At 45.9% G+C, this 12,145-nt stretch overlaps 1 protein-coding gene across 13 annotated transcripts in view; it reads right to left on the bottom strand.

The window, feature by feature from the left end:
• SH3KBP1 (SH3 domain containing kinase binding protein 1) overlaps positions 1–12,145 on the bottom strand; it is a 355,843-nt gene that overhangs the window by 39,131 nt on the left and 304,567 nt on the right. For all 13 annotated transcript variants that reach the window (XM_017953930.3, XM_021933130.2, XM_021933128.2 and 10 more), the window contains one exon: positions 678–763. In XM_017953930.3, the coding sequence (XP_017809419.2) occupies positions 678–763 (86 nt within the window). The remainder of the gene's footprint in view (positions 1–677; positions 764–12,145) is intronic.

Genomic DNA, 12,145 nt, shown 5'->3' with positions numbered 1-12,145 from the left:
GCCTTTATGTCAAAAAATAAAATAAAATAAAATAATAAGAAAAAATTAGTCCCTGAATCTGGACTTCTTAAAAGGGTTGTCACCCAGGTCAGACCACCAGTGGCCTTAACAGCACAACCGGTGGCCTCACACCCACCCATGTACACCTCCAAAAGGACCTCTGACTTTTATTTACCCAGACATACTGCAGCTCCCTCCCATTTATCACATGGTGGTATCCTGACCTTGGTAAAACTCACTCATGTTCTGAACTAAGTGGCAATTACCACACCAAAGCTCATTTGAAACTCAGTCAAAAGTGCGGTATCAACAACGAATCCTGCCATCTCACATTTGCATCCATTCACCTTTTTACACAAAATACACAAATCACTGGAAACTGTGAACTTAAGGGCTAATGCTCACTTTTACAGAAAGGCTTATTCATAATTTCTTTTCATTAGATTTTGCAAGGAATTTCTCCTAGGGAGGGGAAAGGTCCCAGACATCGTGTTTTAATGTGGAAAGCACCATCATTTCCTTTCTTTACAAAATTGTAACACCTAAAGCCAAGCGAGGGTGCCAGCCTGGCATTTCAATGGCTTTGTTACTTCTCATCATGGTGGCTGAAGGCAAGCCAGGCCCTGAAGTTCTTTACTAACTCTGCAAACAGAAGCAAGAACACTGTCCTTACTCACCAATGTCATTGCTGCGGTCCGAGAGATCTTTGTCCAGGATGCCAGATAGCGAACTGCCCGCCAAGTCAATCTTTGGACCGTCACCCCTACATTAAAAACACAAGCCCAGACATTTAATCATTGGTGTGTGTCCTTGTCATTCTGTCAGTTTTCTTGCTGCACACATGTTAATGAGTGTGCTGTGTGTGGAGTGGGTGGCACTGTTGCCTGTGAGGGAGCCAGAGAACCAACGAGCTGTCTAGCCACATGGGATGGGGTGCGGACCAGCTGACAGGCTGGATGCGCCCCTCTCCAGCACGCGTTTTCAAAGATGGCTATTTTAATAATGACTGTTCGCCAATGTACCTCCAGTCACAAATCCTCCTGCTGGGTACACAGGGTGCAGTGTAGGGCCTGCTCCTGCCCAGTGGCCAAATAAACACTGGCTAATGATAACTGGGAGCTTTCCTTTTAAGGAACAAGGAATTTAGCCAATGCTGCTTGTCAAAGGTCAGCTACTTTTAACCTTGAGAAAAAGGTTTTCTGGCCTGGGGCTGTGGTATCAGCCAGGCTGTTGACAGGCACAAGGTGTCGAGTTGAGATCTGGCGGCCTGAATGCTGGCGCTGGGGCTCAGGCCTGTAACATTAGACGGCTCCTGGATGGGTGCCCCATGCTCATCAGGACACGAGTGACTTCCCTCTGTATCTGGGCTAGCAGCAGCTCTATGGGATGGGAACAGGCCTCCAAGATAATGAGAGAAACCCAGCCTTCTCATGCACAAACAGAAGGTTCCTCCAAATTACTCCACAAGACAGCTTTTTGTGCCCTTTTGGGGGGATGAGTCACAAACGAGTTTATCCAAGGGCTCTGAGAGCAGTAGGGAAAAGATCCTTGCCCATAAAATGAGAGAAGCTGAGCAGTTGTTCCCAGCAAAGTAACAGAAATAGTCCATCTCACAGCCCCGAAGGCCACCACGGCCTGAAGTTACACCTCACAATGAGTAGTACCAGATTTAGTCAACAAGCACTTGTCATGTGCCACTTGTTCTGGGGGTATTCAGAGGTAATGCCTACTCGGGAAGAGCTCATGGTCTAAATGGGAGAGACAACCAGCCAGCCACAGGTCCACATGGCCTAGGCTATAAGACGCAGGTGTCACACTCCTATGAGAAGAAAGGAGTGGGTCAGTGCAGAATATCTGTGAGGCAGAGGGTAGGGGTCACACAGAGGAGGTGTCGTTACACTTGAGCCTTGGAGGAAAAGGGAGAGGGGACATAATCCTAAGAGGTGTGATTGAGCGATGACCCCAGTGTGGGTGAGTGTGCCAGTGTGGCCAAGGTCCCCGGAACCAAAGCCTGAAGTCCTCAGAGAGAAGTGACAGGACAAAGGCTGGCAAGGTGGGTGACTGCTGGGCCCGATACTATGGGGTTTGTTTTGTCTGGGAGGCAATGAGGGGCCGAGGGACGGTTGTAGTAGGAGACCTGTATACCTGGAGGTCAGGGCAGGGCAGGGCAGGTGCTGTGGGTGAACTCCAAACCAGGGAGCTGACAAGACAGACTGCTGTGTTTTTCACTCAAAGAATGCGTGGTGAGCAGGGCACACTGGCTCACATTTATAATCCCGACACTTTGGGAGGCAGAGATGGGAGCATCACTTGGGCCCAGGAGTTTGGGATCAGCCTGGGCAACATGGTGAAACCCCATCTCTACAAAAAACACAAAAATTAGCTGGGTGTGGTGGTATGTGCCTGTGGTCTCAGCTACTTGGGAGGCTGAGGCGGGAAGATAACCTGAGCCCAGGGAAGTTGAGGCTTCACTGAGCCGTGATTGTGCCACTGCACTCCAGCCTGGGTGACAGAGTGAGATCCTGTCTCAAAAAAGGGGGTGTTTGTGGGCACATTTGGCACAACATGCATATTCTTGTGATGGTAGGAAAAGACCAATGGAAGGAGATGAGTCCTCCTCAACTCCCAAGCAAACAACACTGCCTCTTAACTTCAAGCATCCTCCACCACAGGAGGGGCAGGTGTGTAAATACTAGGGACCAGGCCTGGACCTAATGGCTTGGCCTCCACTAACAGAAAATACAGCTCCAAGACTGTCCTGGGAGTGTGCATTATGATGCTGGCTGGGCCCTTCCAAGCTAGGCTGAAATAGAAGTTCAGGTAGAGCATGAACTCCTGTACTTGGAAAGGAGAAGCAGCTTAGGCTTCAGAGAAGGACCTTTATTTCCTGCCTCACCCTAACTTCCTAAGGCTGTGGGCTCCCCTAGGCCAGTTTTCCATAGCAGACTCCCTCTTCATCCCCTGGCTACCCAAGCTTGGGTCCCACTAGGGCCACTGCCTCAGACTGATTCCGAGCCAACAGGAAGGGCAAGATGGAGGACATTTATTTCAAAACATTTCACTGTCAGGGCCCCAGCATCCACTAATTTGAAGGTAACCTGAATGAAATGTTTCAGAAATGCAGAATTACTAGCAGAAATGCATTTTCATTTTTAAGAGTCTTCCCGAGATATAAAGAAATACATTCCTGGGGACCCTTAAATATCATGATTTGGGATCCACAGAGCCCAGAAGGATTGGGCGCTGCCATCCTTCAAAATAACAGACTAAACACAAATTACACTCACAGCCAAACAGCGCTGTCCTTTTTGAAACACACCAAAGACCAAAACTTATAAGACCACATGTCTTACCCAGGAGAGAGACAGCACTTTGGCAGTGAGTCTAGTGAACTGTACTCGGCTTTTTTTTTTTTTTTTTTTTTTTTCCAGTCAAGAGGGAAAGATGGTTTGAGGTGATACCCTGTGGGCAGCTGGCATTAAGTCAGAGGGGCTGCTGGCAGAGAGATGAAGTTTTGCTCATGAGTTAATCACATGTATCTCGGAACAACTCAGCAGTTTCTGAACATGTGGCTTATTTGTGTATTATGGTAACTGTCAATCTGCAAGCTGCTGTTTCCCTCTGTGATTTGACAGCTGGAAGCTTCCAATCAAATGTGAGCCTGTCTCCAGAAACTTTAGAGGACCCTATTGTGCATTACTGTGCTTTATTACTTTACTGCCCTTATTTTCCTTTTATTGTCATTCTCAACTATTTTATTCTTATATATATATAGTACATATATATGTTATATATATACTACATATATGTGTTATATATATAGTATCTATATATGTTATATATATATATGTTCTCTCTCTCTCTCTCTCTATATATATATATATATATGTATAAAAGAATAAAATAGTTTTTTCTTTTTTTTAAGACATGGTCTCATTCTGTCGCCCAGGCTGGAATGCAGTGGCGTGATCTTGGCTCACTGCAACCTCCGCCTCCCAAATGGGTTTTATGCATCAGTGTGTTTTTCACAGTGTTATTTGTAATGAAGAAAAACTGAAAATAACTGGAATCTTTCATAAATAGGAAAACACTTGAATAAACTATGATATTTGATGGACTTTTATATAGCCATCTGAACGATGTTTATAAATGGCTTATACTAACAAGAATGAATGCCTATGTTGCAATGTTAAGGGACAAAGGCAGGTTAAAAACAACACACACAGCAGCACACATATGCCCATGTGCCCTCCTGACATATTAGGAAGAATGATTTTAAGACTGGAAGAAAATTTACAGTGGTTATTCCTGGGTAGTCTGATGGGTGATTTCCACCACCAGTTCAGCAGCTGGAACATGGCAGGGACTCAAAAAACATCTGTGGAACATTTGCCAGATTTTCTGAAATGAGAATGCATTATGTATTTGTATAATAAATGCACTTTTCCCTCAATACCTAAAGTTGTATGCTATTCAGTATGATCACATCTATGGAAAACTGGTGAAAAACAAACCAAATCATACATAGGAAAAAGATAAGAAAGAAATAGTCCAAAATGTTAACAGTAGTAATCTCTGGGATAAGATTATAGGCGAATTTTTCCTTCCTTTTAAAGTTTACTTTTATTTTATTTTCTTGAGATGGAGTCTCACTCTGTCACCCAGGCTGGAGTGCAGTGGCATAATCTCGGCTCACTGCAACCTCTGCCTCCTGAGTTTCGGCGATTCTCCTGTCTCAGTCTCCTGAGTAACTGGGATTACAGGCATGCGCCACCACATCAGGCTAATTTTTGTATTTTTAGTAGAGACGGGGTTTCACCATGTTGGCCAGGCTGGTCTTGAACTCCTGACCTCAAGTGATCCGGCCACCTTGGCCTCCCAAAGTGCTAGGATTACAGGCATGAGCCACCATGCCTGGCCTAAAGTTTACTTTTAATAGTAGCGACTAGAGGCTCATCTGATTCAGGCAGCTCATGTTCTCTCTCCTTTCTCTCCAATTGTATCATCAAGGTAAAAGCTGAGATTGCCTGGATCCTGCCTCACAAACTCTCCTTTAAGAATCACCCAGGCAGTAGTTACCCCATGAGGTCATCTCTCCTGGGAACTGGTTTGCGGGCCAGGGGTAGAGTTATGAACCCTAGACTTAAAAATTCAGGCCAGGTGTGCTACAATTAAATCTGCTCTTCATCACCTGTGTGACCTTGGCCGGGTTACTGAATCTCTCTGGAACTTGGGTGCTTCATCAACAAAATGACTGGTGGGCTAGCTTCAACAGGATCACCTCCGAGAGGCGTTCTATCTAGAGCTCTCGTTCCATAATTTCAACATTAGAGAAATGCTGGAGTCTGGGATGGGGGATTGGAGTGGATATGGTCCTGTGAGTTGTGGGCAAATTCTGGGACATTTCATCATCTCCTTTGCCTCCAAATCTTCATGTCTCTGGTCAATGTTGTGAATTCCTTTCCTTCCCACTTGACTTGAGCAAATGTAACTCACCCTTTTAGCACTCAGAGATCCACCTTTCTTCCTCGTGTTTCCTGCAACACACCTCTGTATTCCAACCCTTATCACAGCACTTCGTATTTACATATGTACCTAGTAATCTTCCCCACTTATTCTTCAGAATGGGATTTTGTCACTTTTTTTCCTCCTAGTACAATGCTTTATACATTTATGTACAACAAAAAGTTTTTGTTTAACTAAATGAATAAGCAAACATTGTGATTTTTCTGGGCCTTGTACACCTTAGGAAATAACCTGTGGATAAGTTATATTCTTGATATAGTATGGGTGGTTTATAAACAACATAAATTTATTTCTCACAGTTCTGGAGGATGGGAAGTCCAAGGTCAAGGTGCCGGCAGATTTTGCCTGATGAGGACCCAGCTTCCTGATTCACAGAGGACACCGTCTCACTGTGCCCTCATGTGGTAGAAGGGAGAGGGGTTTCTTTTATAAGGCATTAATCCCATTCATGAGAGCTTTGCCCCAATGACCTAATCACCTCTCAAAGGCCCCACCTCTTATTCTGTCACCTTGGGAGTGAGGATTTCCACAGGTGAATTTGTGGGAGGGTGAGGTATAAACATTCAGACCATAGACTTGAGTAATGTGTCAACACTTTTCAAACAAAAAACAAATTCTTGCAGATCCCCATGTATATGTCTGTTATGGACTAAATTGTGTCCTCTCAAAATTTATATGTTGAAGTTGGAACCCCTCAATATCTCAAGATGTGACTGTGTTTGGAGATGGGCCTTTAAAAGAGGTGACTAAGTTAAAATGAGGCTGTTAGAAGAGGCCTCAGAAGAAACGAACCCTGCCCATACCTTGATCTTACACTTCTAACCTCTACAACTGTGAGGAAATAAATTCTGTTGTTTAAGCCACTCAGACTAATACAACATCCCTGTTTGAGAAATCATAAGAAACAAAAAATAGCCGACGACAATGGCTATCAGTGGAAAACCGTTGCCACAAGGGCATTTTGTCTTTGCAACTGTTAAAATTATAAAGAATACCACACGAATGAAAAGCAAAGGTGCACATTACTTGTAGCTACTAGATGCTGTATCCCCAATTTTAGGAGCGTTGTTCTAATGGCACTGGATCAAAGGAAAAAACTATTATGCTCTAAGTTGGCCAAGGTGGCTGCCCCTCAAGTGGCATTTAGTGTGACCTGGGGTGAATCCTTGTCAGGGAGGGGCTTCTGACTCAGGAGAGTGTTTTACATCTCTGGGATTTGCCTGCAGGCCCCACACAGATGGTCCGATAGCCTGAACCACAAGGGACTATCCTGAAGAAATAGGAACTAATCATCCATGACCAACTCCTCCCCAGATTCTAAAGCACCAGCCACATGTTGATAGGAAGGGGAGTGGGATCCCTCCAGTCTCTCCAACTGAGCCCTGATCCCTCATGCCGAGCACCAGACACAGGCTTAAGTTGAAATAATCTTCGACACAGGGCCAGAAGCAAGCCTACTTTGAAAACACAGTACGTGAAGTTTAAAAAAGGTTCTGATCCTTCCAAGTATGGAAGCTGCAGCTGGTGTTTTGACAGTGTTCAGACTGTGGGTGTGCAAGCATTTTACAATGTCTATTTGTAAATGCCTTTCACTGTATTTATAGACTCTTAGAACAATGCTAATGAATTTCAGTTCTGAAAAATACCAAAATTTCTGAAACTCTGTGAAGCATGTGTCTGGAGCGGCTGACACCCAATGAGGATGCAGCCCCTCAACGGTCCTCGTTCTCCTCAGTCTGCCCAGCATGTGGGTACCATTTGGCAAAAGGGATGTTATTAAATTCAGAGAAAAAGGAAAAAACCCATCCTTTTGTAATTTGCAAGCTCCTGCAAGTGTTTCTGTCTACAGCTGTTGTGGGTTTCTATGCCTACAGCTGTTAACTAAAAGGAGAACATAAGAGAAGTCAGGAGATACCACCATATATCCAAAGGCATCAGAAGAAAGTTGCCCTTACTTGTTTATGGTTTTTAAATCAAAGTAATGCAATATTCTTATATTTTACCTAGCAGTTTTCGTTATGGACACTTAGGACACATGACTTGGATAGGCAAGTACGGCTAAAAGTCTCCTTGTTTTACTCAAACAGGAACCTAAATCACAGAGAAGAGACTGATGAGACCAAGCACCCCACCAGGTATAAGTAGAACCTATGATCCTATAGAAATAACAGCAGCTCACTTCCTTTGAGAATGAAAAAATAAAAAGAAAAAAGAAATAACAGCAGCAGCTACTGTTTACTGAATGCCTACCATGTGCCAGGCACTAGAATAAGCACTTAAAAAAAAAGAAAAGAAAGAAAGTCGCATTCTGTTGCCCAGGCTGGAGTGCAGTGGCATGATCACAGCTCACTGTAGCCTCGAATTCCTGGACTCGAGTGATCCTCCTGCCTCAGTCTCCTGTGTAGCTGGGACTACAGGTACATGCTACCATGTGTGGCTACTTTTTTTTTTTAATTTGGTAGAGATGGTGCTCTCACTATGTTGCCCAGACTGGTTTTAAACTCCTGGCCTCCAGCAGTCCTCCAGCCTCAGCCTCTCAAGTCACTGGGATTACAGGCATGCTTTAAGTACTCAATCCTCACAACCACCCCTTGAGGTACCTACTATGTGCAACCCCTTGAGTGAAGGGCTCATTGCCCCTACTGCCTGCTGGGAGTGCTATCAGCAGGCACCTGTCAGTTGTCAGCTCTTCCAGGGGCCATCTCAGCTGCAGAGAGGCTCCTCAGCCAAGGCACTCCCTCCCCTCCAGGGCAGCCCACACTCCATGGTATCAAAGTCTCAGCCATTTCAGCCCAACATAGGATGACTCAGATGGGCTGTTTTAGCTCTAAAACTTCCCGTGGATTTGGCCAAGGCTTTTTGAGCCAGTATTGTATCATGACTTCTCCCTCCGCTCAATCCTGCTTCTTTTTTGCTTCACAGGTATTGAACCCTAAAACATATCTTCATGCCAAAAGCTGGCTCAGGGTATGCCTTCTAGAGAACCCCACCTGTGACACCCTTGTTTTCATTATATAGATAAGGAAACTGGGGCTCAGTGAAATTAAGTCACTTGCTGATTAAGGGTCATAAAAGCAGTAAAGTGGCAGGGTCTAGAATTGGGCCTATTAAGTCCAACTCCAGAGCTCAAGCTTTGACTCCTTCTCGAAGCTGCTTTAGTCAGCCTTCTGGTCTTCCAGACTGGGGATCTGGCCTTGGGGACAGTGAGTCATCAAGGATGCCAGGCAGCCTGTGTCACCCCGGCACACTGCCAGCTAAGTAAATTTACTTTTGCCTCTCTCAGTTTAAAAGTACTAATAATAAACAAAAATCATGCACTCGACCTATCCAGAGGGGCCTGTTCTTCCCACTCAGACCCAAGCTATAAGATGGGGCTCATGCACAGACGGGAATGTGGAAGATGCACCATGTGCATCTCTTGAGACCATGAACTCAGCCAGTGGCACAGCCCAATTTAGCCTGCATTGGGACAGTTAAGCCAAGACATGTGGTACGGACAAGGTGTTGAAGTGCACAGGAAGCCAAGGCAAGCAAACAAACAAACAAATAAATTAGCAGTAGCACTAACAGCAGCCACACACACACAAAAATACCAAAAAGAACCCATAAACCTTTTGGAGGTGAGCAAGGGTGAAGGGAGAAAGAGCAAATCTACCGATTCCTACTGAACCAAAGATTCCAAGTCCATATGGTGACTCTTTTTGACAGTCCCCACCCCACGCCCCAGAAAGGAGGTGCAAGTGTTTGGGCTTCAACTGCCTACAAAATTTGACAAGGGGGAAAGAAAGCTGGGAAGAAAAGGAAAAGAAGAGAAACAGAAACACCCCATTGCCTGTGCTTAGGAAACCACTGAGGCACACCCCACACATCCTCTATTTGTTATCACTTTTCATTGCATTGGGAACGGATGATAACGGACGTCAAATGTGCAGATGCTAGAGAAACCACTCGAATTATCCTATCTTCTTTTTTTTTTATGACAACTTTTTACTTTATTTTATTTCAATAGCTTTTGGGGTACACGTGATTTTTGGTTACATGGATGTACAGCAGTGAAGTCTGAGATTTTAGAGCACCTGTCACCTGAGAACCTATCTTCTTTCTTTCTCCAACTCTGCAACCTTGCTTAGTACTCCCTCCTAGTGTAAAACTACTGTGTCTCATTGTTTATCTCTGTGGCCCTGTCCAGTCAGGTAAGCCTGAGGATGCAAGGCCAATGCAATTGAGCACTCCCTTCCTGCTCTCCTGGCTGCCTACTCATAACATCTCAGACTTCAGCTCTGATTGTTAAAGGTGGGTAGAGAGTACCCAGCTGAAGCCCCCATTTTATTACAGACAAAGGTCCTGTGCTCTGAGAGTGGGCAGTGATATACCCAAGGCCACCTAGTTGATTGGTGGCAGAGCTGGAACCAGATGGAAAGTTCCTCATGCCAAGCCAGTCCAATCTTTACCTACCACATTTGGGATGGCAATAATGTAAGTAAGCATCCGCATGCATAGGTTTTATGCTCCAAGAGATGTTTTTCTCTCAAATCAACAATGACAAGAGGGCCCCACCCATCTGTGAAGACGGCGGATGCAAAGCCAGTCCTTCAGAAGCATTCTGCCCCAGGAGGGATGTTACTGCCCATGGAACTTGGATCCTTCCATCAGGAAAGGACAAAATGGGAGTATCAGTAACCCCAGTTTTCCTTTGCTCCTCAGATGGAGGGCAGGAGGAGCCTCCCTCCCTTTCCCAGAAATCCAGATGCAAAGGTCCTGCTGTTACCTGCTATGAGTCCCCACATACGCACCTGGTAGCCGAAAATGTCCCAGGAATCACAGGAACTTTTGGACTGAAAAAGTGGTACCATTTAAATGTGGGACAAGCAGAGGGAGGCCAGGGGCACAAGAAGCAGAAACCAGAGTGGTTTTCCTGGCAGCTATCCCTTTGCGTCGTGCGTCCTTGTCTGGATGAGAACAAACAAGCTTGGCTATTTATAGATGGTGAAGACACGCTGGGAGGTGATGGGAAAGTGCTCACTCAATTCCCCTCCAAATTTCTGTTCCTTGTGCAGACTCTGCAAATATATTTGGAAGCGGGCCTCTCTCCAGAGCCCATCCAGGGCCCGACAAGCCCTGCAATCCACTATGGCACAAGGATGATGACATCCACAGACGTCACCTGCAAACCCACAGCTTGACATCTCAAAGGGGCGCAAGGGGCTTTAAAGATGCTGAGCCCCCATCTTCAGCAGTGTCTGGAGGAGGGAGAATTCATCACAGTGTGATTGTGAGAAAAGTCCGCAGGGTGCCATGTGGAGGAACAGTACTACTCAAAGACATAGCCCATGAAAAACACATTATAGAAACCAATTAGTACAATGCATGCATGAGGTGTTAACATTTCCTACTGTTTCACTGCCTGATTCTGGTCATCAGTGGCAGGAAAATCAGTGTGACTCAGTCTGGGTCGAGGCTAAATCCCGTCACTATGGTTGGTTCACTTTATGTGTGGGTGGAAGGAAAGAGAGTGAGAGAAGATAATATGTACAAATGGAATGAGGTCAGCAAATCATGCAGATGTCCCTAAAGTATGACAAGGTGCTTTCCCCCACGCCTGTGACCTGCGGGACTACCTTCTATCAGTTGCTAGCCTTCCCTGGGTCCTGGCTCTTGCTGCAGCTGGGGGAGGCCACTCATCCTTTCACCCTGAGGATGTCCACTTTTCCACCCCCTTGGGGCTCCAGAGTCTGACGCAGGAACCCCTCTCCCATGGAGGTCACAGATTTGCTGAGTGCCTCTCAAGTTGCCAGGCAACGAGCTAGGCCCCTGAGGTGGAGCAGTTTGTTTAAACTCTCCACATCTGAGCAAGGTAGGCCTTGTGGTATCATTTTGCAGGGGAGGGAACTGAGTGAGACTCAAGGAGGTGAGCACCTTGCCCAAAGTCACAGGGTATCTAAGAAGAGGGGTGGGGTTTCAACCCCAGTGTGCCTGGCCCCAAAGCCCAAGCAAGCAGTGGGTGGGCCTGGTTACCATAGTTAACTACTACCTAGAAGGGGATCAGGGCAAAGGTAGGCACTTAACGAGTATTTGAAACAAATGAATCACACACACACACACACACACACAAATTTTCTTTCCTTTCTGAATCTATATCTAGCACCCATTCTCCCCCTTTTTTCCATAGCCAATTTCTCACAAGACAAATGTACCCACTCTTGGCCGCCTGCCCACTCTCTCTTCAACTCACCCCAAATCTGTCTCCTGCCCACAACTGTTCCACGGAAATTGCTCGACTGGGATCACCAAGGGCCAACTAATGAGCAAAGCCTAGCTGTCCCTGGCTCTCGAGATGGCAGCAGTTCTCACAATGTGGTCCCCTGACCAGTAGCAGCAGCAGCAGCACTGGGAACCTGGGAGAAATGCAAATTCTCAGGCCTTAATTCAGACCTACTGAATTACAAACCTGGGGTGCCAGCAATCTGTGTTTCAACAAGCACCCCAAACACCCGTGATTCGGATACACGCCCAGGTGTGAGCACCGCTGATCAGTAGTTGCTCCACACTTCCTCCTTCTAGCTTCTATGACATCACACTCCTCCTACCCTTTTGGATGGCTCCTAGACCTTCCTCCACC

This window comes from Papio anubis, chromosome X (assembly GCF_008728515.1).
Source record: "Papio anubis isolate 15944 chromosome X, Panubis1.0, whole genome shotgun sequence".
Taxonomy (NCBI): domain Eukaryota; kingdom Metazoa; phylum Chordata; class Mammalia; order Primates; family Cercopithecidae; genus Papio; species Papio anubis.
The sequence above is the reverse complement of the archived record's forward strand: the minus strand, read 5'-3'. Positions and strand labels throughout refer to the sequence as shown.